The 27,166-nt window shown below is 45.1% G+C and overlaps 1 protein-coding gene across 5 annotated transcripts in view; it reads left to right on the top strand.

Moving 5' to 3' along the window:
* LOC133165058 (receptor-type tyrosine-protein phosphatase F-like) overlaps positions 1 to 27,166 on the top strand; it is a 116,230-nt gene that overhangs the window by 24,720 nt on the left and 64,344 nt on the right. For 2 of the 5 annotated variants that reach the window (XM_061294438.1, XM_061294433.1), the window contains exons 1-2: positions 7,729 to 8,033; positions 21,755 to 21,936. In XM_061294438.1, the coding sequence (XP_061150422.1) occupies positions 21,855 to 21,936 (82 nt within the window). In that variant the 5' untranslated portion in view covers positions 7,729 to 8,033; positions 21,755 to 21,854. Of the gene's footprint in view, positions 1 to 7,727; positions 8,034 to 21,754; positions 21,937 to 27,166 lie in introns of those variants that run through there. The other 3 variants (XM_061294436.1, XM_061294435.1, XM_061294437.1) reach the window with 2 other exon arrangements.

The raw sequence follows: 27,166 nt of genomic DNA, 5'->3' as shown, positions 1-27,166 counted from the left end.
AATGCAAGACTTGCTAACGTGTCTCCGGTGCTGCCTGTAACTTTTCCAACGTGCGAATGAAACAAAATTGGAAAAACGCAAGGCGTCATCAGAAGGCAGCCTACATTGGAAAAGTCCCCTGTGAGAGTTTTTTGGGGATGTGCTGGATTTGGGCTAGGCGGAATTTGTAAGTGACAGGGAGAAGGCGTGATGCTAAAGCAGCAGTTGACACTTTCCACTGTAGCCAGTTGAGCAACTTGTCGTTTTGAGTGCCGCCGTCTTATCGTCAGCGCGAGGCAGAAATATATCGAGGGGGAAGCATCCGGAAGGCATGCTTGTCAGAGATCGTGAAAGCGTCGACGTTTGACTGTGCCGGCACAGTTCCCTGGGGCTCGAACCTACCGCTAAAAGCCTTTCTCGTTCCTCAGCTCCGTTTGCTTTTGATCCGAATGCCTGCTTTTGTTTTCACGGTGCCGTCACAAGCTTAATTTGTCAACTCGGTGGTGTGCTTGCGTTTGAGGTAACACAGAAGACACAATCAAACTGTTCAGCCTGCTTTGACTACACCAGTGTTTCCCAACATTTATTCAGCCAAGCCAGCCATTTTAGATTAGAACAAACTCGCAGCATACATCGTCATACAAATATGGCGCCGAAAGTATGACTTGACGAAGCCACGAGAACCACATCATCGGCAAAAAAACGAGATGTAATTCTGAAGCCACCAAACGGGACGTTTGGATGGCAGTGTATGGCAAGCCTTGTCAATTTTGTGAGAAATGCGGTGAACTGGTCGATGAAGGCTAACGTGTAGCAGCAGCTAGTGCTAGTGGCTATCAGTAGTATTTTGTGCTCTAACCGTATATATTCAGTTTTTTTTGGGGGGGTGGAAATAGCGCTCTAGCCAAACATCTCACTCAATAAAGAAACGTAATGCAACTTGGCTTCTGGCTCGTGGACATCATCGCTAGCAATATTTGCTTTTGGCAGTACATCCAACTTGTTTGAAACTGTTTGAAAGTTGCACAAGGCAAGTGCAAACTTCCAGTGGAATTTAAACTGCCTCTCTTGGGCTTTGCAGATGGAGCCAAAGCAATAACAAATGCGATTGGTGTTTTTTATAGCCTAATAATTCAACACGTTTAAACAGTTACTGTTGCACTTATCTGCACCTTTCATTTTCTATACCAGGGGTGGGCAAACTACGGCCCGCGGGCCACATCCGGCCCACGGGACCGCTTAATCCGGCCCGCCAACCCTGAACAAATTGTATTATTAAACTTTTTTTTTGGGTCATTTTGCCTGCAATGACTGCGTCTTCCCAGTAGATGGCGAAGCGCTCGCCTGCGCATTTACTACCGGAAGCCGTGTCAGAAAGCTCGGTGCATACTCACAAGTGCGTGTACGTACTCAGTAGTACGGACTTGGCGCACTCTCGCTCTATTCGTATCAGTCCCGAATTTAGAGCGTGGGCTTTGACGACAGCATTCTTATAATTCGTGCGCTGAGCTTTCAGATGCAGTTTTGCGCTAAAGCCACCCACAAACCTTCCCCTGGAATCCTTCCATTAAAATGAGTGGCCCGAAAAAAAGAAGTGAGTGCCGAATGTTAAAAAAGAGTGGCCAATTTGGCTCGACGTACGCGACGTGACGTTCAGCCACATCAACATCAACCCGTCACAGATCAAGGTAAACGGACCAACACCTCGGATCTCGCCTAAGAATTGCCACAACAAATTTTACTCCAGACTATGACGCACTAGCAAAAAAGGGAGACCAAAAACACTGTTCCCACTGAAAACGAACGGGAGGCTCTCAAGTTTATTGTAAAAAAAATGCATTTTGAATATGATTTGTACACATAGCAGGGATTGAAACTAGCGACCATTCTCATTTTCAAACAATGCAGGATGCTCAAGGACATTGATGCACCACCTATTTGCGACTAATCTTAACCTGTAAAGTTCTTAAGGCTTACTTTAAGGAAGTGTTTCGCGTTTCCTCACCTCTGTTACCAGGTGTTTGCGAGTTAAAACTCTGCTCTGATTTTCAGATACCCATCACCGTGTTGCCGTTTTGATTATTTTATTTGGGTGTATGCTTTCACCGATTCTTCAAGATGATATATTTGCTCAGAATGTTTGCCGTTTGATGTGATCTCATAAGATAAACATCTTTCATTAATCTGACCTGCAGGCACTGAAGTGATGGAGATTGTTATTCATAATAACAGTGTCGTATTTTACGAGAATCACTGATAGCAGTTTTTTAGTGAATTATTATTTTTTTAATGCTGTTAATAAATGCATTTGTTTTCAAAAAACTTGTATGGAATATCCATGCTTTACTACCTACTAAAGGCCAAGATCTTTTATGCAATGACCTTTACAGGTCGCTTATATGACGTCACACAACGCCTACGTCCATCTGCTCCTGGTCCGGCCCTCCGGTCCAAATTTAGAACCCAGTTCGGCCCGCGAGTCAAAAAGTTTGCCCACCCCTGTTCTATACACTAGACAAACTTGATGTTTCACCTCTCGAATAAGATTTTAATGTTATAGTATTTATTTTTTTATTTCATAGTCGAATTGTTGTTTTGTATTTTTCATTTATTTGAGAATTTAACAATGTTTTGTGATTACAATTTGTATCAAGCAATATAGTACTGTATTTTCCGGACTATAAGGCGCACCTAAAAACCTACTATTTTCTCAAAAGCCGACAGCGCACTCTATATATGGACCAAATTCCTAAATTTAAACTGGCCCGAAGCATTGTGTCATGAAATCATAAGTGGCCCGCTGAAGACTATGAATCATGAATCAAAAAGACTATGGATCATTATTTTGTGATTATAAAGTAATTTGTTGCGTCTGAAGTTGAAATAAAAAAGATAAAATGGAGAATGATTTGCATTAAAAATCTGACATGATGACATCATGGTGCGCCTTATAGTCCGGTGCGCCTTATGTAAGGACAAAGTTTTAAAATGGGCCATTCATTGAAGGTGCGCCTTATACTCTGGTGCGCCTTATAGTCCAGAAAATGCGCTAATAATAATAGTAATGATACTAAGTGGTAAGTGTTGTCGCACAGCATAAGATTCAGCAAACCGGTGCGAAAGCAAGAAGGTGGTTGAGCCCCTGCTTGGTTTTGGGAGTAGGTGTATGCCGAGGAAGGTCACCCGCTGCGATGTGTTTGGATAAATGGGAACCAACATCCATATCATCGATCGCTAACTTAGCCTTTGAAGTTGTATAGAGTGGCCCCGGAGGCTTTGTCTCGCATGCTGGCTGTATGCCTCGGCACCCGTTGGGAGTATCCTTATAGCGGTAGCAGCCATTATCTCAGCAATACAGCTGTGCAAACAAGAGGTGCGTGGTGCAAAATGATGTTACGCCACTCTTGTCACCATCTGTAAGACGTTGTTCGCCTCCAAAAGTGCGGATCGCCTTGAACAGCGTGCGTCGGATGCGGGCCATCCAGTCTCCGCGGGGAGCAGAGGGGTGACAGAGGGCGAAGGAGGGAGGCCGGTGGCTCGGTGCCTCGGCGGTGCTTCATTTCCTCCTTCTAATTGGGCTATCTAAATGCATCCCCAGTTTGTCAATACCCGCTGGGGTGCCTGATAAAAATGATTTGTCGCGTGCACTCGACGGCATACTCTCCGCCGGTCCCCCCGGAGAGCGCTCACCCCGATGGCTGTCGGTGGCAGAGTGTAATTTGGAGTGCTTGTTGCTTTTGATTTTCGATGAGTAGGCGTAGGAGATGCGCACGGCTCCGTCCCGTCCCCGTTGTTCTCGCTTTCTCGTCTTGTTTCCCTTCCCCTTAACTCTTTAACCTGGAGCCAGCGAGTCAATATCGGCAAACGAGGCATGCCCACCTCTGCGAAAGGGAGCAGTGACACATAAATATGCACATTAGTACAGCCTCGGCCACCGGAGTGAATCCCCGTCCCGGGCAGTTTCTACCGTTGTCCGTGTCTTTTCTCTCAAGTGCCGTTGCTATGCAAACTAGCATCAATGGTGCTGTAGCAAGTCTACCCTTCTTCGTCTATCTTTTGGCTCATGGATACACAAAAAAAAACCAGTTTCATCAATAGCAATTTATTTCATGGAAGAGCTTGAAATAAGCATTTTGGCAGGCAGAATTTGCCTTTTGGCCCAAGCGCCTGTTGTCGCGTCGGAACCCCCGTGGTGAGTGATCTATCTTAATATGTACATCAGTCCGGGTAGTTAATCTCATTGTCAATCGTGGCCTGACTCTGACCCCTTATCTGTAGGAGCTTCATGCTTTTTTTTTTGGGTAGCAGCCTTGAGGGAAATTAGCTAACAAGTTGACAAGAGCACTAGCCAAGTGTCGGTAAATAGCAGAGGGAGGGAAGGGGGGTAACAGGTGTTGCCCAGCTGTGTCTTTGGCCGTGACGACATTGCATTCATGTTCGGAGGCCATCAGCAGTAGTGAGCAGCAGCACACCAACTTTCACAACTTGCCGTTTATGACACAGGTCAGCATTTTTCTCTCTGGCACGCAGCCACAATTGCAGAGGAAGAAACAAAACAAAAAAGCTCTTTGGAATCGTGCTCACGTCGAGAGTTTTAATGTTACGGCCCGAACGCAGAGGTGATGAATGAAGCGTAGATTGTTTTGTTACTTTTAAGTGGATTAATTGAATGACATGAAGTTTCTTCCTCCTGTCAGCCGCTCGCCAACGTCCAACCCGAGCCTGACTCTCTGGAAGGCTTTCTTCCCTGAACCGTGAGAGAGTGTTTTGGCAGACTGGACTTGTTAGGCTTGCGCAGACAGCGATATTGATAAAGATTCACCCCTGTCCTGCCGCCTCCAGCGCACTCTCTTCCCATCAGACGTTGACTGGGGCCCTCCACTGCCAGGCAGAGCTGTCTGGCTCGATCCAGGTGTTCATCAGCCTCGGCGAGCTCTCGAGCATTGTTTCCCCACCGGCTTGAATCGTACCACTGAGGCCGCCAGGCTCCCTTCAGATTGAAAAGGTTGTCACCCCTTTTTCAGTGTTGTGGAATGAGCGGGGGGGATGGGTGCTTGTCACTGTTATAAATTCATTCTTTGTAGAGGGGGTTGGCGGCGGTGTCGGTGGTGGTCTATGCAAGCCCATGCAAATGTGGGGGTGGGGAAAGTAGTAAAAGAGTCTCACCCCAGGCAACGGTTCTCGTCTAGCGTTTTAGCAATGATTACGGGGGTCCCTCTGTGCTGTGTGTTCAAATTCCCGCAGGCGTCGTCGTGTTCGGGGCGAGTGGAACAACCGCCACACAACAAACCATTTTCTCCCAAAAATTGACTTTAATATAATGCCCAGAACTGAAGAAAGCTAACACAACCCTATCTGACAACACGGTGTCCATAAATCATTTGACGTGATTTTAACCATTAACAGAGCAGAGTGTCCGTCCAGTCTTTGTTTTTTACGGCCTTTTGTAACATCGCAAACACGGCTCCAAAATCTTTTAGGAAAGTGCAGCATTAGTCGTTTGTCAGATACATGCAAAGATTAGAGCAACAGTAACAGTCGGAAGAAAATTGAATTCTTATGCTCAACTGTAACGACAGCAATGACATTTGTTATTGCTTTGGCTCCATGTAAAGCCCCCGGGAGAGGCTTTCGGAAATGGCACCATATCACTTTCAAACCGTTTTTTTACATGCTATCAAAAGCTTGTCGCAAGACTCGACGCCTTTTGGATCAACTTCATTGTGGACTACTTGGGCCTTATTTGTTGCGTCTCTCCGTACGGTACTGAATGATTAACATTGCCACCATTTTGAAATCTTGGAGGTACTGATTGTCTCTGAACACCAGTCGACATAATCTTCCCCTTTACCGTTTATGGCGGTGAGATTTGTTCGCCACTTTGATTGTAAGCGAATGTGCCCTTTTATTTCACTGGAGACACCTACGCTGTTTACATCTGCGGCAAACGTGTTCCCTTTCTTTTCCTTCTCTCAAGGGGTGCGTGGGTGCTAATTGTTCTCCAGAAGTTCCCCCAGCACAGTCGCGTCTTTGTTAATGCAATGACAGGGTTCCCAAAATTCTGCGCCGGTTGTCTTTTTCTCCTTCCCATTTTTAGCAGATATTTGTGTTGTACGATTTGGGGACTTTTAATGAGCGTGATTATATTGTCGTGCTGGAATTATAGTTTAATCAGATGACCCATATCCGCTTTTGTTCAAAAACCAGAATAAAAAGTTGGAGATAAAACAATCGCCGCTCTTGCTGCATGCGCACATCTGCAGCCTCCAGTGAAATTAAGCTGTCGCTCATTGTTAGCGACGCGGAGAAATGTAGAACACATTGCTTTTCGCCATTTTCCACGGTGGAGTTTGAGCCTAGGAGACAGTCAACATTACCGCTTTGCGGAAGCCCATCATAAGCCGTTTGAATCTTTGAGTTGACTTCGTAAGAAATGCCGCTGTACTTTTGAGATGAGTGAATGCCTGTTACGATGAACAAAACCAAAAATAGATGTTTGCTAGCTTTTATACCCATAGGTAGTGGTGAGAATCGGTACTGGAATCTGGTGATGATTCGAGTCTTTAATGCGTTATTAAATCGCTAATACTACATGAGATTACAAATGGCATCCTCTGCAAGCATTTGTCTTGACTGTGACTTGCAGTGTCAGCAATGTCACTGATTAAAAAAAAAAATCATTACATGGACGGGGGAACATGGCCCAAGCATTGCCGGTTGAGCCAAGTTACAGTCCACACAGTATTACCGGGATAAATGAGCAAACTTTCCTCAAGGTCCCGAGGCCGGGTGATCTATTAAAGCGCCGTCGTCGTCTCGGATGGCGAATCTCACAGTGCAAGGGAATTTTGGGAGGGGAGAATGGTTGTGCTGACAACCTCCTCTTGGTGCCATCGCTCGTCCTTGTAGAACAGAGGAGAGAGGGGAATAAAGAGGGCCCGGAGGCTGACTTGGCTGTTCCTTTGAGCTCTGTCATAAATCCCGCTGAACCTTTTTGAACATCTGTTGTGGATGATTAGCTCTGTGGCTAGCGGAGTTTGACCACGGGGAGTTGGTGCGAGTGTGTCTGGGGACTGAATGTGCTTGTACGCAGACTCCAAACCCTGATGAATTTACATTTTGCATAATTTGTCTCTTTTAATGCAAATCTGATGGTCCGGAGCTAAATTATTGCATCTGTACGTTTCTGCCAGTAGGGGGCACCGAATAATCTCTTCAAATGGAATCTTCAATGGGGCTAAGCGTTTTTCTAATCACCTTGCAGGCTGAGCATGACGATGAGGAAATTCCTTGGTAGCCCTTTCTGGCAGAAATGGAAGTGTTCACTCGAGATACTCTGAAGTCTTGGGAGATTTGTTTTCATTGCAAGGTGTCAGATTGGCACATTCCCCCGGGAATGTGTCAAGGTCACACTTTGTGAGTTTCTGCAGAAATGACGCAGGGCGCCAAATGTATTTTTATGGCCCGCTTTATCATGTCAAGCTTGCGTACCGGCTAGATTTCATTAACTCCCTTCACATGGAAGTGAGGTAACAGATAACGATAGGCAGACCAGTTTCTTCAAGTTAAAAAAAAAACAAACATCACGTGTGGTCATACCTTAGCTTGGAATTTAGTTTTACATGAAGGTGCTCTGCAGATTGGTCTCCCATTGGCTACGGCGCAGCAAGGTAAGGCCCCGGCTCTCCTCCCCTTGCTGCTCACTGAAATCCGACACCGGTGACATCACTCGGTGGGTTTGGCTTCTCCCGTGCCATTGCCGAGCACCCGCCGCTCAGTGTGCGAACCAGCTCTGCTCTCTGAAGGATCGTTCCCAAACAAGACGCGGCTATCGGGCTGGAGTTGTAACACGGCAAAGAAGACTTTAATTTCCCCCCGTTTTATGGAATAATACAAGAAGAGCACCTTGAAGAATGTTCTGAGGGATAATCCGTTTTTTTTTTTGGGATACCATTGGATTGCCTTTCCGCGGATTAGAGCATACTTCCCTCTGGAATAAGTGCCTGAAAGTGAGAGGGAATAAAACAAGATTTATTTGGAGTTGACATGAATGGGTAAGTGGAACGTTAACAGTGACTTTCTGTCCGAGTGAAATCTTGGCGGAAGGAGATCTGGCGCAGGTGCATTATTGGACAACTATTGCCGAGTGGCTCGGTGGGACAGTGGCAAAAGTTGCTTCTTTTAATCTACGTGGTGAAAGTAACAAACTAAGTTGATGTGTCACACTCGAGCAGTCAGGTATTTTCTTCCTTCACTCTTTTTGTGGGCTTCCCTTTTGTCCTTGCTCACTCTTGCTTGGTAAGCCAAAACAATAGTTTAACCCTCGTCTTGTCTTTGCTCTATTGGCTGGCTCTCTGGCAAATTGCCCCGTCTGTCGCGAGCCCTCCCCGGACTTATTCAAGAGGACTTTGAATAGACCAGGGCCATAGAATGTCCCCCTAGCTACCGCTGCTAAGGTGAGGCACCCTGCCATCTCCGCCGCATTAGGGCCCACGCCAGGGCCAAACAACCTGCTTTTCCAGTTGCCTTTATCTCCCCGGGCAATCCGCAGGCTAGAATTTCAACTACACAAATTCCAGTCTGAGGGGGACACGGAGAGACTTTGAAATCCCAGGTAATTGCAGGAGGGGGCAACTTTCAAAAGCCATACAGTTTTGCTTTGGTGACCCTTTAGGGGCTTCCGCGTAAAGGCTTCACGCAAAGCCTCTTGTTGTTATATTTTAAGCAAATGTAAACACGTGAGTGTTTTGCACACTTGTGGCTTTTTTTATTTGCAGGGGCGGAGGTGCTAGAAAGCCACAAATTTAGCTTTCACGAGTTGTCCAACCTCCAAAGTGGAACAATCGCTCCAGACTTTAACACTGTTCGCCTTTTCTATTTGCAAACAAGGGGATTTCTCGAAAGCCACAAATGTTGCTTTTGGAACCTGCCACACTCAAAAGCTTATCCCTCATATTGTTTCATTTAAAGTAACAGGCTTTATTTAATAACCACAAGTCAATATGACAAACGTTTGGACAGTGTTAGCCTTTTTTATTTGATGATGAGGGGATTGCTCTGAAGCCACAAATTTAGCTTTTGCGAAGCATAACCTTCACTTAATACCCTATTTAAGTTGTAAACATTGTCAGCCCTGTTGTAAGTAACTTTCTACTATTCTCAAGACACTGTGGCCACTTTGCGCAAAACATAACCGCTGGATTTGTCAGCTGCAGGACCAAAAAGATAATAAATGCGTCTTGTGTTGACACATGGTTAAACTATGACCTTGAGGCAAAAGAAAAACCCAACCATGGCCGTTAGAAGGTCTGTTGAGCTGCTTAAACAAAGAAGACAAAAAGCCTCGGTCATTTATTTAAACAAAGCCAATTCCTGTCCACCCTGGGGTGACCCGCGGGTCACCTCCCCATCCCCTTTCACCTCCGCCATAGCAGTCGGTGACACTTCACACGGCTTTTTCCAACTAAACCTCAGTAATGTTGCGGGGAACCACCAGAGACATCTAGGACAGGATCCGGGGAAGTGGCTCCTTATCTTTATTAGATCTTGTGCAAACAAATATCACTTTTCTGACTTGGAGGCCTTCCTTTGGAATGAATCACACTCTGTCTCACAGGCAATCTGTCGACTTTCCTCCCAGTAGGATTCCTCAAAAGTAATTATGGATGGGAGCCCATGGATTTTTCCATTCAACTTGATTTCTCATCACATGTGACTTGGGTAGATATTTAATGGCCTATTAATGTGTGATGGATTTACCTAATTGCTCTCTTCCCAGTTGGGACACGAGCTTTTGAATCACAGATCGAAGTCTAGGAAGGCCAAACATAATGCTTTGATACATGGGCATATGATATTGATATTGTTGCTGGAATCTCAAACACAAAAAATATCTGTTTAAAATGTATAATTGGCTTTACTTAGTGGCAAAAAGATACACATCTGAGGAAATATTTGTATAAACAAAGCCAACATATTTAAATAATACATTTGGTGATCAAATATTTGAATATTTAAAAAATCTACTTGCCAGAACCACAAATATTGAGGAAAGCATTAGAACCAAAATGTTTTAACTAATTATTGAACAAAAATATTTAAGTTACATGTATTGGCACACTTGAAATTGTTTTTTTTTTTTTTTTTTTTTCCTTGCGAGTTGAGTGCCTTACCAAACTGAATTAGATTAAAAAAAAAATTTCTAGTATGTTTTGATTGGATTAACATGCAATTATAATGTCAGAGGTTGTAATTCATTTGATATTTTCTTTTTAATCAAATCCCGCCACTGCGCGTTCTTCTACAATCCCCAAGCCTAATTTGCAGTGTTAAAATATGTCCGACACTTTGATGCAGAACAGCTATGTTTGTGATCCGCCTCAAAGAAGTCAAAGTTGTTTGGTTTTTGCGCCAAGAATTAAACCGCCTGCCGGCGACAAGGTCAAAACATCTTCTTTGTGATGACGAGGCCTAATTACCAGTCCCGCGCGATGCAGTCGAGAGGGGGCTGAACGCGCCAGATAGTCACGCATCATGCCCAACTTCAATCAGCCGCCACCGACCGCGCCGATGTCTTAGTTGTGCTGATAGTCACTTTCCGGGCACGGTTGTGACATTTTGCTCCTAGCGCGAAGCCTCATTTGTTGTGACGGCTGCTGGGATGAGATGTATAAAAGAGGGAGGGAGGGGTGCAAATTCTGCTTTACCACTAAGATCACTCGCGGGAATAGCAGGGAGAGCTCATAGAGGGCAAGAGCACAGTCCAAAAGACGTCTCTGCTCTATAGGTTGACATTTCGACAGAGTTGCTGAAGAGGACAGAAATGCTTTTAGACAAGAGAATAATGAGACAGGCAGGCAGTGGTATAGATGAATATTTTTCACAGTAGGACTGCAGTATAAACTTTCGAACAAATAAAGGGTGAGAGACTGTAAAATGTAGAGTACATGTGACATGCTTATAGGGATCATCACGTCACTGTGTACATTATTTTGTGTATGTTAAGCTAACATTACATTTAAAATGCATTTTTTGTTCATATTTCGGATGTCTGCATTGCATTAACTAGATTTATATGGTCACCAATTGAATATATTGATTTGGTTTCATCTTGGAACTGATTCATCATGAAAATCGAGGGTCCGCTGTACTCAATAGTAACACAAATCTACTTAATCAGTAGACAAAATAAAAACAGTGTGCCGTTTTTGGAATTCCTGCAAAATCCTGACATGTTAAAACAGCTTGGGGGTCTGTCCCTTTAGACTCCTGTGTTGCTAAACCAAATAAAAATGGAAAAGGCGTCTTGATTTATGCGCCGTTTCGTTCTGGCAGCATAGTCTCTTTTGGCAGATTTATGCGGCCGCTTCCCGACACCCCTCGTTTGTGCCCGGGCCCTCCCAATTTCTCCAAATGTCGGGTGTCGACTCCGCGTTCTGCTTGATTACTTTATCAGCTCCCGCTGTCGCCGCTTCAACGAGTTATGACCTCATTTTCGGCGGCCCGGCATAGCGTGACAAAACATGACAGAGTCTGACTATCATTAAAATGTTACTGTGTATAATAGCAAGCCATTTCTAGACTTGCATTTTGAGACATTTTGCTTTTCCCTATTCCATTTCTGCTTGACTTCCAAGTCCTTGGCTCGTTTTAGGAAGATGGATGGACGTTGGTTTCATTAGTACGCCTGACTTATTTATAGACTGCGCACTGCTTTTCTGGGCCGTTCTGGGCCCTGTAAAGGATGCTGGAGGCTGATGAGACATTCCTGCGTCTGGGCGGTATTGTCCACGGAGGCAAGGGCGACAAAGAGAGTGACTACTAGTGAATACAAAAGTCTTCACACCCCTCGTCAAAGGGTAGGTTATTGTGTTTGAAAGATGTGAGACCAATACAAATCAGTTAAAGAACAAGTCCATTTTCGACATGATCTGTAAACTCTACAAGTCAAAACTTTTAATCAGTTTTAATCACTGACGTAACACATTTCTGATAATTTTAAGAATAAAAATTGATAGTGTTTTCTATCAAATATTCCTCTGTCATCCAGTCATCATTGTTCTTAGCAAAAATATTTTATATGAAAACCACCATGTGCTCAAGGCTCAAGTAACAACGTGAAGTTTTTGAAGCCCCCCCCCCCCCCATCTCCCCTTTTTAGCAGTCCAGACCTAGCTCCAAATCTTTATCGGGATCTCCCCGTTCTAGCTCTAGAGATTATCGCTTCGCAACCCTGCAGCGGGGATGCTGTCTGCCTGGCAATTTGATGGCTAATCCCCTGCCTCTTCCCCTACAAATCTCTTGCCTGATAAAGGCGTTGCTCCAACATTAGTAAACATGACAGACTCTGCTTGCCCTACTCGTCCTAACAAGCGCTGCTAGGAAATGGAGGGATCACCAGCATTTGGGTCGTGGCTGTGTTCGTGCAAATGGCGCACCAGGGAACTCATCTGAAGGGTCAAGACGACAGACATGAACATGGGACCGTGACATTTGACCTGAATGTGTTATCCTAATGATCATGGCACCACTGCTGGCTGCTGCAGGATGTGGATGACTCGCACAAAAGGAATTCCTTGCCTCAGCTCTTACTTCACAAGATGCCTATATGACCCACGGACGGAAGGTGTCCTCACAGGGCTTTAACTGGAAGTGTTAGCCTCTGGCCTGTTACCTGATGTCTGTCTCCCGCATGGTTGTTCGGCCTCGGGGATCAAAAGCGATGCCTTCGGTCTAAACAACGCTTGACTGGGATGACGTTTAACCAGTCGACGGAATGACTTGGGCTTGATCACCGTGATGGCTTATCGTTTGGTGACCCGACAGCAGGCACTTTGGGTGTCAGGGTGGATCTTGGCAAGAGGGTGAGTGACGTGTCCTTTACCCATGCGGCGGCCGCAGTGTTCGGCCCAATAATTGTCAAGAGAACAAGATGACCTGTCAGGAAGAATTTGGAGAGATATATGGGTCCGGCTTATCTGCGGAGCACATCTGCCTCACAGTTCTCAGGTTCTGGGTTCAAATTCTCTGCATCGTTTTTGAGACAATTATTTTGGGCCTGTGAGCGAGTGAGCTCCATTGAAAGTGAGCTCCGGTCAGTAAAAAATGTTTACTGCCAAGCCACAACAAATTCTAGGATGGAAATATCCGGCAGTTGCCCGCCCATCTTGACATGTGCGTTTCTTGTTCGGCACGCAGGAGAACAGTGATTCTACAACTGGTAACGGTGGTAATTGATAGTCTGGAGGTTGTTAGGACGGCAGGTAAATCCTATCTGCAGCTGCACTGCTGAGCGAGCGAGTGGGTGCGGGTAGGGCAAGGGTATAAATAAGTCTTCCAAGGTCTGAGGATTTGAAAATAACCAGTTGAACAACGGGTGTGAGGGTAAGTGGAGCAGATAGCGTATCTGTTGATAGACAGGTTGAGGGGTGGCCAATATTTCACTTAGCGGCTGTTTCCTTATCGCAGCCGATACCGCGCCCATCTAAATCTGAAACGTTTTGCCACGTCAACTCGAATATTGTGTGGTTTCGCTGCTTTTAAGTGACTTCCATTAACTCAGAGCGTCAAATCTAGTCCAACCGTTTGTAAAGGGAGATGATATTGAGAGGGAGAAAAAAAAACGGCAAGAGAAACAGAACGGGAGGGCGAACAAGAGAGATTGGTCCCAGTGAGACATCCGTAGCTAGTAATGAGGCCATCGGTGGAGTGCGGGTCATTGCGCCAAGGCTCTGGCTTGTCGTTATAATGGACCTCGCTAGTCGGCTGGCGATCGATCGGAGCGCTCGCATGTTGTTCCTCACTCTTTCCACCTGTCAGGGCTGCCACCTCGAGAGAGGCAGGATGAAGCATGATCTTTTCCCCGATGACAGATTCCATGTCCAGATACGACCTCATTACCTGCAAGGTGCTCTAAGGTGAAAGTCTGACGTCTGACTTTTCGATGCGGGATCCCCAATGCGGCCACATTGCAAGTTATCTGAAATTAAATAAAGTTCTTTGGTTGATTGGTTGTTTGCCCTGCAATTGACTGACAACCAGAAGTCCTCTGGCATCGAATTTGGAGACTCCCTCCCTGTACATATAGTGTCCAACTACATCAATTAGGATCAGGTATAAGGACCTCCTACTTGAAGTTAATTGCTCTGTATCACATTAATCGTGATTTAAGGCAGACTGAACTAGATCTCGTTTGAGTAGACTGGAATACGTAGAAAGTCTGAACGATTCCCATACTCGTCTCGTTTACATTTTAGATCCCCCGGCCTCTGGAGAGCCATGGAAGATATACGGTCCCATCTGCTCCAGCAAATCGGCTCAGACAGACACAAAAAGACAGAGAGGGAGTAATTGACCCACAGGAGCAGAGAAACAACCAAAGACAGAAAGGCTTGTTAGGAGAAGAGCTGATGTTAAAAATGGTTTTGCTTGGCTGATAGCCGTCGCAGCACACAAATTCACCTCTATAAACACAACCAAGTTTTTCGCCCTACTATTCATCGCATACAAGTGTCTGTTTCTCCAGCAACCTTGGAGTTGAGACACATTGCCACCACTCGATGCAGTTCATTTCGCCAGGGTACATGTACTGCGGTCGGGTCTGCTAAACCTCGATCAGAATGCGTAGGCAATATGGGGGGGGGGGGGAATCTGTCAGCTATATAAATAGCATTCCTTTTATGCTACCTACATTTTCCTTCTTATTTCCCGTCGCTTTATAAATAGTTTTCCAGCGGTCGAGACAGTTCACTTCCTCAGGGTACGATAAACTTTGACCACGTTTTGTAGGGATGGCCCCTTTTGCGTTGCCTGTCATTTTCCCACCTTTTACCCCGTATGAATGACACCTATATAGACCTGGCGGTACAAACTTAACCTGTCAATTCTTCTGAGGTAGAATCAAAGCTAGGACAGCGCCTTTGTGTGAAACAATTCCACAACGCAATGTCAGGGTGTCAAGTTAACGCCCGACACTTCTCCTGCAATGTTGTGATGTTGTTTTTATGTGTGAAAGTGCACACTTGCCGTAATATCACATCAAACTCCGCCACAATGTTGCGTTCAATCAACCTTGAACCACACACGCAATAACATAGTTTCTTGTTAAACGAAACAAGTCTTCGCTTTGTAGACAATCGTGAAAGAATTTGGGCATTCAAAGCTACAATTGCATGCCCTCATTGTACAATAGGGTTTTAACAAATCTAACTTTGGAGTACTATTGTGTTTGAAATAGAGCAAGGTTTTTCTTTTGTCCTCTTCATGTGTACACAAACAATATCTTGTCAAATTCTTTTGTGCCAAATGAACCCATTCGGTGAGTCTCAAGTGGTAACCCATAAGTGAGTTAGCAACGGACAACTACATTTAGCGTGCCTCCAGCTACCAACGGTGTGTGTGCTGAAATATGTTTTTACTTAAGTTAATTTTGTAGCAACATTTAGTTTGAGAAAATACAAATTTCAAAACACAAAGGATCCCGGAAGAATCAGAATGTTCGTCCCGGTTCCATTCGATTCTCGGGACTGGTTTACAACACATGCCACCCACTCCGATATTTCCCCTCAGCAATCCCTTTCATTGATCCCACAATTTTCCTGCAGTCCTCTGACATTTTAAAGGTATAGAAACTGTATTGGAAAAAGAGCAAAAGTAACAGCTTGCACTCTGCAGGGCTCCGGCGTTCCTTATTTATCGCGTCGCTGCGACGCTCCGAGCCGAGCCCCTCTTAAAAAAAAAGATACGATCGTTATCTGTCTCTCCATCTCTTATTTCATTTGAAAGTATCGCCAAACAATTACAGCCGGTAGGGGGGGTGGGGGGGGGGGTCATGGTTACTGTCACACATACCTCGGAATTGGGTCTCTGCTGGCCAAAGAGCTCTACTCCACAGGCCGTTACAGTCCCTAATCTGGCTTGACACCAAGCTGATTTACAATACCCCAACTCTAAGCACTGGCTGACTGGTGGTAATTGATTTCGAACAGTGGAGACACCTGCTGAATAGTATCAGACCCTCAAATTCCCCCCCATCTATGCGGTTGCATAATATTGGGGGTTTGATGCCCTCACCTCTGTGCCACATTTTGAATAGCAATAGCAGTACCATGCTGGTCAGTGAGTATTCAGTCATTGAAATAAACTCCCTCTTTTCAGTTCACCAATCAAGATATGCATCATGAAAAAAGATTGATTTAAAAACGATGATGTCATTAAAACAACAAAAGCAAAAATAAGGCCCCAATCCATTTCTTTTGTTACGCTAACAATTTTTCTCAATAGACGGTGAGTCAGTTTGACCCGCAAAATAGCAGCTGGGTTAAAGCAGATACGAGCTCCTCCCCTTTGGGTTAATGTCGAGTGCAGCATGTTAAGTCATTTGCCACAAAAGTCATCCGGAGCCAAGATTCGAACCCCGAACCTCGGAACTTTGAAGCAGACGTGCTAACCGCTAAGCGCTAAACATAAGTCTCCATTGCTTCCAGTCACCATAAACCATCCATTCTTACCAGTAAAAATGACAGCCCAGCCCTCGTTTTGACTTGTTTTAGAACCGGCGTCATGTAATCAAAAAGCCAAAGCTGACAGAGTTTTTCCTCCATTTTCACTTGTCTAGTCTAAAGGGCCCCTTGAGATACACAGGGCTAACAATGCGGCTAGCTAATGACGGTCTTTTGCGGGGGTGATAAGAGGGGTGTGTTGTGCTTCACAAACAAGCAGAATTTCAACATGGCTCTGGTGTTTGTTTTTCATGCCCTTGAAGGCTTTTTTTGTTGCTCTCAAAAAAGGACCTCGGGGAGAATAACAGCCAGACGCTCGGCCCCGCGTGGTGAAATTAAAGCGTAACATGACCACGTTATTTTCTTTCCCTTTTGCTCTAAGCGCAAAGTTGATGGTGCGTGTCTTTTATACGTCGTTGCCACGACAAGGTTTCGCATTGAAATCGGAGCCAACAAAGGCTAACATCCTGTGACCTATCGAGTTTTACAGCGCGTCTGTTTACAAGCCGATTGCGGGGGGTTAATTGTTAACGCCTTACTACCAAGAAGACAGCTGAAAGACTGCAGCGGAAGACTGGACGTCTTTGAGCTCAGTCAGTACGTACTGTCCTTCTGTTAATGTGCAGTAACTACTACTAACTGGCTAACCAATCTGGATGTTGAGTGACTTGGTGTGAGTTGTGGCTCGCTGCAGTTCTTTGCTCCAATGAATAATTGGTGAGCGACAATGGCCTCACAAAAACTGTATGACATGCCTACAAGCGTATTGAATCGTTGGTGTCGAGTGGGCTCGCATGACAGTCTCGCATGACCTAGTGTGAAACATTAAGTAAACTTGACCTACAATTCCATCCAAGCCCGGCTGTAATAAATCACAGGTGTAAAGTGCGTGTCCACGCCGGTGACGCAACCCGGCCTCATTTGCTACGTGAGAAATGACACATGGTGCACCTTTCTTGACGCACGAGGGGGCGGGGTTTCAATGCGCTTGATTAAAAAAGGACGCTTGGCGGTTGCTTCACTCGTATGATGCACTGTCGATGTGGTTTTTACTATGGCTGAGTGAACATTTAACTAAACTTAAGCGCATCCGTAAATTCCCTCTGATTGGGGGTGGGGTGGGGGATTTACACCTCCAGGGGCAGAGGATGTGCAAATCAATCCAGCAATGAGAGGTGATGGGCATTAAGATGATACGTATTACACGTTGAAGATGATGCACACTTTCAATTGGATTTATTGGAGGGCGATTATCGGTGTTGTCGCGAGGGAAAATGGCTTGCGCTGCAAAGCGCTGTGAAAAGGACCGCTAATAAATCAAGACGCAGGCTTCAATGTAGAACACATTCATCAACGAAAAAAAGCTAAAGGTGTGAATACTTGGACACGTTTGGTGTGAAGAAAGTAAAGTATTGACAACCTGAGGTATAATGAGCTATTGTCCAAACAGGAATACTAACAGCTTTCGGATTAGAATGTCATTCAGAAAATTAAACTGTGTATTTTGCAATAAATGGAATAGAAGCCTCGACTGCCACTGCATGAACAAGCATACATAATTTAATTGCTCTTGAGCGAGTGTCTGTTGTCAGTACAATGGTCGAATTAAACGGACCCTCACACCCCCTTTGTGATAGGAAACCCTTAAATTTGGACGGCATGCAGTTTGGGCTCCTAATGTTAAATACCCTCCCACCCAACCCCCCCGCATTAAAGCACTAGCCCTGGGATTCACCTAAAATGGCCGCTTCCAAACAAAACGGTCAACTTTCTGTTCAATTCCGAGTGTCCCTGGGTAATCTTTACTTCTGAGTTTGGGGTGAGAAGACCCTTAAAGACCCTTGTAGCCCTCCAAAAAGCCGATGTAAATGAATACGAACGATTTTATAGAATGAGGCCATTTGACACGCGCTTGAAAGCAAAGCAATCTCAGTGCACTGCTTGCGCTCTGTTGGTTCACTCTTACCAAGCAGTTAGCCGTCTGTAGAAGGCAACCAGACAACGGCTACATATTTAAGCACAGAAATTGTACTCAAGCAGATGTGCACGTGTACATCAATGGCAAATACGCCCCGGTGAGCAAAAAACGGCCTAAGGCGGCACCACTTGACGCTTTGCTTTAAGACAGATGGCACTGTAAAATGACTAAGCAGGCAGGCGCAGAAGGCAAAGACTCCCACAGTCTCACCCGCCAGCCCTCCCTCCATCACACACACACATATACACACACACACTTGAGTTTCGACAACCCCTGCAAGCCTCGTCTCCACCAGTACAAGACAAGCACTGCGAAGGCATTCGAGCACAGGCCTCGGCGAACACAGAGCAGCACGGTCGATCGATAATTATTCAGCCTGAGCTCAAATATACACGACCCTGCTCCTGTATAAAGGCCCACTGCTGGATGTAAGCGAGAATTTTTTTTTCTTTCAATCTTTGAATATTCTCCCTTAATTTCAATCACAATCAAAATTCCTGTGACCAAAGCAGTTTTGAAGAGCTCATTTGCCAGCCTGTCGCCTCAAATTATTCACAGCGGGATTGGTGGATGAAAATCACCTGCAGTGATTAAGACCCATATTTTAAGTTTTCAACACAAAGGATTGTTTTTTTGCATGGTGGCCCCATCGAAACCTTCCTGCGGCATGTTTAGAAAATGTAATTTATGTGTTGTTTTTTCTTAGTATCATGTTTTGTTTTTGTATTGTAAAATCCAACTGAATATTTTTTAACAATTGACATTTTCTGAATTACGACTGGTTGGGCTGTTCATGTAAAAAGCCTGAAATACGACTGCTGATAATTGTCTCTTAAATCTTTTTCTCGTCTGTTGTTAACTTTTCTGCTTCATCATTTGGCTTTTTCCCCTTTTTCATGAGAAGCTCCCTAAAGACATTTTACCCATTTTCCTTTCAGCCTGATTTTCAATACACAATTTATTTGGGATTGTTTGATTTTTTTTTTTTGTTCCGTTTCTCTGTGTGGCCTAATACCAATAATGTGTTGACCAGTACCAGTTTCCTTCCTAAATATTTTGTTCTCCACGTAGACCATTAGCCGTCCATTTGTTGCCTGTCTAATTACTTGCCTAAACCTCTTAGTCTTGCGTCTGCCGAGCTCTTTACTCATATAGCACATATGTCATGCTAGTTGCATTATCGGTGGGGGGACTCCCTAGACTCCTAAAAGCTTCTTCCTAATTGACTATGTTTGAATCCTTGATACGGGCGCCATGTCAATATAATTCCTTCCAGCGTCATGTTACAACCATGGCCTCTTTACTGTGAAGCCAGCGCGGGGCGTAAATAAGTTGCTTGATAAATAAAGAATGAAACATCGCTCTAGGAATTTGTCTCATTGAAAATGAAGAGCATCTGCCCATTGCCGGCATCTGCTGCGGAAGATATCTGGCGACAACAGCCAAGGGTTCGGAAGCCGCGGCGGCGAGCCAACTCTATCAGCCGGGCCGCCGCATGCGAAATGCGCATGAAAACAGGCGTCAAAACCAATTTGTCAGCCAACAAACTTGACACAAGCTACATTGCTCTTTTTTTGGGGTGGGAGAGAGTGCCCACTCGGGCCATTAGCTGGAAATAAAATTTTAGCTTCCAATATGTTTCATTTGGATTGCAGAAGACGGTGAGCCATTACTGTTGGCACCCTGAGCAACGTATTAGCATCTGGTGTTAGCTGTTGAATGCACAAACGGAATTATTTACCTCAAAATGTTGTACCGAGTGTCGTTCTAGCCTTCAAACTAGTTAATCTTCAAAGAACCAAACAGGCACTTTTGCGGAATATCCAACTTGAGCAGAATTTATTTCGAATTGACATAGTAAAGAAGGTGCTAAACAAATGTCTACCCAAGGCTTCAAACTCAGGTGAGGCTTCAGGTTTCAGGTGACTCACAACATTCCTTTGAGTCATTCCACTCAGTCGTGCTCTCACAGGAGAAAAAAAAACAAATCTTGACACTTGGGCTTTTGTCTCCCCCAGTCTCAATTGCCCCGCAGGGTGGTCGGAGAAGGTGTCCGGAACATATTGTGAAACCGCTTCGTGAGTAACGCGCAGCTCAACATCTCCCGACGCTCAAGAATGGAACGTTATTCCCACCGCAAACACCGGACCCTTTGTCTCCCTCACACGCCAACATCTCCATCTGAAATGAATGAACAAAAGCTTACTGGCCACCCCAGCGCGTGTAAAAATATGCTAAAGATTTATTCTCTAAAAGCCCTTCAAGACTTTTTACCAAACTTTTCTCATTCATTTTTTTGTTTGTTTAACCCCAAAAGTCCTCTGGAGATACTGCTTTAATTCCACGAACAGACGAGATTTCTATCCGTACCATATTGTGGGTCTGCTTTACAGCGTTACAATTGCTCATCAAAGATGCCCTGCGGGCGAGAGGATAAGAAATTTTGTTAGTGCAATTTATGAGCACCCACAGTTACTTTGTAATAGCATTAGGCAGAAACTGCAGGCTATAGGGGGAAAAGTTTAGGTTATATATCTTGATCCTAATTATTTCCAACACTAAATTTAATTCCTAAAAAGACAAAAAAAAAGCCCCCGCATGCTTTGGAAGGGCTTTTTTTTTTTTTTTTGCTTGTAGCAGATTTCTTCCGACTGTTTTAACAGCAGTGCTCTCGCCTTTACGGCCTGCTTAATTGCGCTTCATTTGTAGCGCACATGCTGCTAGCGGTGTCCCCGGGGGGCCGCGGGCTGAGAGGTGGCGGGGTCTCGCTACGCATACATGTTGCATTTCAGCAGTACGCCGGTACTCTTGCTAATTTGAACCCATCTGGGGTGGCAATCTCGCTAATGGAGAGCGTCAAGTGGACGCCGTTCCTCTGGGAGAGCCTGTTGCTTTTAAACATCCTCATAGCGGCCATTTTGCTTTTTCTTACTTTCTTCCAATTCTTGTAACTGCAAAGCTGTAGCGCATTTGCTACCTGCACCGGTTTTACTTGCTTCACCTGCCCCGAGCACAATTTTGTTGTTTGCAGAGTTGGAGCTGAATATCGATTTTTGAGATGCCATGTTCTTTTGTCTTACAGGATCTTTGGTAGATATAGTAAAACTCCCATGGCAAATTGCGGACTTTGCTTCTGTTTTACTTCCTGAAACCCTCAAATACCATTAGTTATGCAAAATACCAATAATAATAATAAGTTCAAGCGGGTTAAGGTCTAAAATGGCAAAAGCAAGCGCTGTGTCGCTGAGAAGGTGTGTTCATTTCCGGTCATTAATTTTGTTCACGTTTTCCTTTACAGGTTTTAGCCTTTGATCGTGTCAGAGCGGGACACGTCTAAGCAGGGGGACGACGACCGAGGGTGGGAGCAGCAGCAGCAGCAGCAGTGTCGACCTTGAGACATGGCGCCCCCCACTCGCAGAGGGGCGTGTCTCGTCCTGCCCCTGCTCTTCAGCTGCGCCGTGATCTCCTCTGTGGCAGAATGTAAGTCACTTTTGCCGGGAACAGTCACTACATCCGCATTGCATACACTCCAAAGTTCCGTTTTCGTTAGACAGTCCACTTGGGTCAATGTTGAGGCTCCTCTGTGTTATAATAAAGAGCCATCTGTGTCTATCCGTCTGCTGTCACTATGAATGACAGCTCAGGCCGAAGCAAGATGAAGAGTGGGATGTGGCACTGTTGCTGCACCTTTGGGGGCCCGAGAAGCTCTGCCGCGGCCAAGACAAGGTTAGGGACAGATTTAATTCAACACATGACCTCAGCTATAGCGCTGTCAAAGGGACACAGTAATTCAATTACTGGCACACCCTCAAGGGAGCCATGCCAAGTGGCTCTTCCTTTCACATCTTGCTCTCTGACGAGATTTGACCCCTTGACCTCTTCTTTGAACTCTTTGTGCAATGTCGTCTTGAGGTGATGTATCTTGTTTGTTTCGATTTTTTTTTCTGTGAATTTCATCTATCTTGTATGCCTGTATTTTTTTATTTTGGCATTTATTAGCTAATTATTACTTATTTACTTTATGTATGGTTCGTATGGATCTATTGCACTCAAGGGTTTGCAGTCTTGCGTAATCATAGGTTCAGCCTACGATGCGCGGCGACCGATCACTAGCCTCCTATGGAGCAATATTTCCCTTGTCTCTCATCTTACAGATAAAGCCACACGGTTGCGTTTGGAAATAAGTAAGCGATACGGACACCGGCATGAATTCCCATCGAAAACGGGAAGATAAACCCCAAAAGAACCCAATGAAGCCCGCCTTTGGTCTGAGGTTAAGCTACGCTTGTATTTTAGTGTGCATGCATGCGAAGAAAAAAAACCGGGCAGAGCAGACCTGTTATTACCGCTGGCGTAGAGCAGACGTGGAATTAAAATAAGACCGTTGGGGGGCGAAAATAACACCTACCACTAATAGCAGGCTTGCATAAATGTGGTGCCTGTAATTTCTCTGCGACTCAAGTTATGTGAACTTGATAGTGCTGGTTTTGGATTTCCTGTGTTATAGTACAGACAGCAGACAGATATTTTGGCTGAGGGTGCATGACAGGTTTATAATTACACATCTTCAGTCTGTCCCTTTTAAAGAAGAAGAAGAAAAAGGGATTAAGGTCAGGGGCTCAGCAAGAACTCTTAAGACCCAACCGTTTTGAGTTGTAGGGCAAATCATCAAAGGTTCCCCCTACACGTGGTCTCAGTTGGATTCTAACCAGTTTGGATTCCTACTTCCTTTACCAATTCGATTGTCAATGGCGAAACCGAATCTTCCCAAAACTCCCATTTATCTCATTGGATTTGAAATAAATCTCGAGTTTTCCTCAAAAGTCAATGACCTGACACACAGTTTGCGTGCGGGCAGAAAAAGATGCAAAAGAAAAATATGCGGGACATGTTTGTGTGTGGGCTTGGCCAAGAATAGTCACGCTTTGTCAGTGCTCTGAAGCAGCCGGCTTGGAAACGAGTGGCGTGCGAAGGGTCCTCGGCGACGGAGCCGAGCGACCGCAAGACGCTAGCGTTTGCTCGGTGCCTCAAAACGCTCCTTCATTTTGCACCGCTGCACAATTAAAGCGCCGTCGTGGTTCGGCACCACAAAAAAAGTCCTCGGGCAGCACTATCAGCTCGGTGACATTGTTGGTCTTGTATTGTCATTGAGTGCGCACAATGCAATGTTATTACAGTGAGTGCTGATCGCAGACATCCCCATCGATCCTCCCCCGGGAGCTAAGCCTAATCAAGGGGGGGGGGGGGGGGCGTTCTCTCCACCAATCCTACTTGTACACACAATAGGCCTCGGTCGGCAAGGTCGGACTCAAAGTCGGACCGCCAGCTTCTTGGAGCGACCTATCGTTGTGTAGCGCCGGCGTTGCGAGTTATTTCGCCGGCATTAATAAGCTTTTGATGTATGTGTCGCCTCGGCGCGCCTTTCCCTTGGTAATCTGGACGGGCATTTCTTGCGAAGGGGACCGCGCAAAGGACTCCTTCGCGAGGATTACCACGCCACCGTAATTAATTTATTACCTTTTTAGGTGACTTTAGAATATCGAACTGTATGAGGCGCATGGCCGCTATTAGCAGGCTGGCTACAAATCACATTTCAAACAAAATATTGGTATCTTGGGTTTTGTTTCCCAATTCTCAACTCTTTTACAAAGGTCAAATGTCAAAACCAACTTGAAGTAATAGAATTACAAAATAGCTTATTATAATTTATAATATTGTGACCCAAACAGCAGCTGCCCAAATTGTGCCGTGTAAAACAAGCTTTTAGATTAAATTGGCAATCTCGAAAAGCTCTTACAATGTGCTGATGTAACGCACGTGCCAAAACGGTTTGCGGACGGGGGTGCGAGCAGACGGGCAGCTGGAAATTGGATTGTTTTTCTTTTTTTTTTTTTAACGGTCCATATGGTCTCCTGGTTCAAAATCAAACGGGGGACAGAGAAATTGATTATCTTTTAATTAAAGGTAACCATATCCACCTTAGAGAGCCACTCGGAGAGAGTAATGCATTTAGCAGACAGCTGCGGACTATGGGGACCGCGGCGGCAGGAAAATGATCCGGAAAAAGCAATATGCCTGATTTGTCGAATAATAGCGTCAACAAAATAAAGCAAATGGAGTTGTTTTCATAAGCCAAAGTGCAGCAGTGTCACAAAGTAGCGGGTAGACGGCGGTCTGTGGAGGTTAATGATGCGAGATTAATAGTTTAATTAGGGAGCTTGATAGCGGGGCTCGAGGCAGTCACCCAAACCCTGTGTCCCAGATTCATCAGTCCCGCACAACGACCAAGGCATTTCAATTAGTGTTGATACAAAATAGCTTTATTGACAGTCGATACTCAGCCACCCACCTGCCGCTGTCTTCCGGACTTCTTCGCACTCAAGATGAAAGCTACGACGCGCTTGGATGTCTGGCGGGAAGTCCTCATCTGAGGCTAGTAGGAAGTCGTAAAATGAATTACAGGTGTGTACACCTGGATAATGTTTGGTCTGAAGCAAATATGCTGCGGACGTGATGCGACCGGTTTGAAATTGAAATCTTCAGTCTCCATGCTAACAAGGCTAAGGCTCTAAATGGCTAAATCCTCACTGTGTTTATACTCGCAAGTCATGTGATCGCCCCTCGTTGAATCCTTCGGCACGGTTGAACTTTTACAGTAAGGAGGCCTCGTACGCTAATTAATGCGATGCTAGCCGAGAGTTGAGTGAGCTAAGACGAAAGGGGAGGCTCGCTCGAGACGACGGGAACAATGGTCGGTCTCCGGGGGGCTAATCCAAGGGAGGCAAATTAATTAGGTGAGTGGGGTTATGAGAGGGGCTTAGGGTGGACTCGCACAGTGATGGATGATGAGCTCACCCCCACGCCCCAAAAGTCGCTCGCACTTCTTGCCAGCTGAGCCCTTGCGCCTCTTGGGATCATTTAATACACTTAACATTTAGCCTGCATTGATCTATTAATTGCAGTGTAGGTGACCACAGGAACCCGACGGGCTGCATTAACAAAGCCCCCCCTCCCTCGAAGTAGTTCGGATTTTCATAACAATGGTGTTCAAAATGCACTTGCAAGTATTCCTTTTGCAGACGCTGTTTGATTATTGTGCTTTCAGATAATGAGTCACCATGTACTGTTTCCTTTATTGATAGCAGCAAACAACAGTAGCACCCAAAAGGTCACAAAACACTCTTGTTTGTTTTTTTAAACAAATCTGTCACTGCGTGACGCATCGGTACATTCATAATTGGTTAATGTGACTTGCCTTTTATTTACATATGTCCAGACACGCATATTCTAGTCATTGAATACATTAAGTTGATTACTTAAGGTTGTTTTATTTATTAAAACAAGGTCCTTGAGTCCTTGTTCAAAACAGATGTACGTGCTGGAAGGACTATTTTGACGGTGCATGGAGATACTCAAAATATTATGTTTATTGTCCAAGGTTGTCTGTAGGTTTATTAAAAACAAAAGTCATGAGCGTACTGTGCGTCCTGGCCCATGTTCTGGTTCTGGTGGCCAATGTAGAGCAAAACCAAAACATTTGTTATCCAAGGCTGTTGAGACAAACTATGACGAAAATCAACAGCTGACTCTTTGCTGAGGGTTTGCCATGTGTGAGTTGACAAATCTCCCAGGGCGGTGAGTCACGTTCGACAAAATATACGTTGGACCCGTATCTGAATTCTCCCTCTAAAATCAAATTAACAGGGACACCCACGTTTTAAATGAAGCGGGTCGATCCTGAAATCGCAACGTGTGTTATCCTCCTTGGTCGCTTATTGGGCCGTCTAAAAAGCGGCAGAGAGAGTGTGTAGATATTTTGCGGTGCCTGCCGAAGTCATAATCGGGTTGGGGAAGATGAAAGCCATTACATAACGGCGACTCACACTGAGAAGAGAGGGGCGAAGGGTAATTGCACTTAGAGTTCTTGTTCTTTCGCTGCTGTCTTGAATAATTCACCGAAAGCTGTGAGGCCTGATAGAAAGTCGCCCGCTCCCCCGACTGCCTCTTCATGGTACGCTGGAGTATTGAAAGTTTGATGTTTTTCTCTTTGCCTCTCGCTGCTTTGGGTTTCGACAGATAGGAAGGCATCTCCGCGGCGGTGAGTCATGTCGCCCGTCCAATTTGAGTCGGGTGAAACGGCAATCTCCGACTCGCACGCCACAACACGGAAAAGACGATTGTTATTTTGGTGTCATGAATCAGTTCTGTATGCTTTGACTGCAGGGAGGGAGGCAGGGAGATGAAAAGATAAGGGGTCGCCGTTTGACTAGATTTCCTTGAGAGTTAAAAACATAATTAGCAATAGCAACTCAAAATGTGTTTGTTTTGGTCTTGTGCTTTAGGTGTGACCCACCAAAATTGTCTCAGTAGCATTGTCTGGTATTAGAAAAAAATGTAGCCTCAAAGCAATTTTCACTTTAATGAGAATTTCCCCCCCATCCCTCCAGTGGATTATGGCAGCCAAAGTTGATGAGTTTCATAAATGCAAGACTGTTATAAGTCATAGATGACAATACAAATGGAAACATAACATTTATTGGTTTAAACAGCCTGAAGTGCCTCAATCTCATTGGGGTAAACAATTTACAGGGGCTTTATTTGGAATTAATTGCAAACAAGTTGCCCACTAATGGCCTGCAAAAAAGGCCTAAATGGAAGTGTTCCATTAAAGCCAGCCACTCTGATGGCATCGGACATATTTCCGCTAAGT

This window comes from Syngnathus typhle, linkage group LG13, assembly GCF_033458585.1.
Source record: "Syngnathus typhle isolate RoL2023-S1 ecotype Sweden linkage group LG13, RoL_Styp_1.0, whole genome shotgun sequence".
Lineage (NCBI taxonomy): Eukaryota > Metazoa > Chordata > Actinopteri > Syngnathiformes > Syngnathidae > Syngnathus > Syngnathus typhle.
The sequence above is the reverse complement of the archived record's forward strand: the minus strand, read 5'-3'. Positions and strand labels throughout refer to the sequence as shown.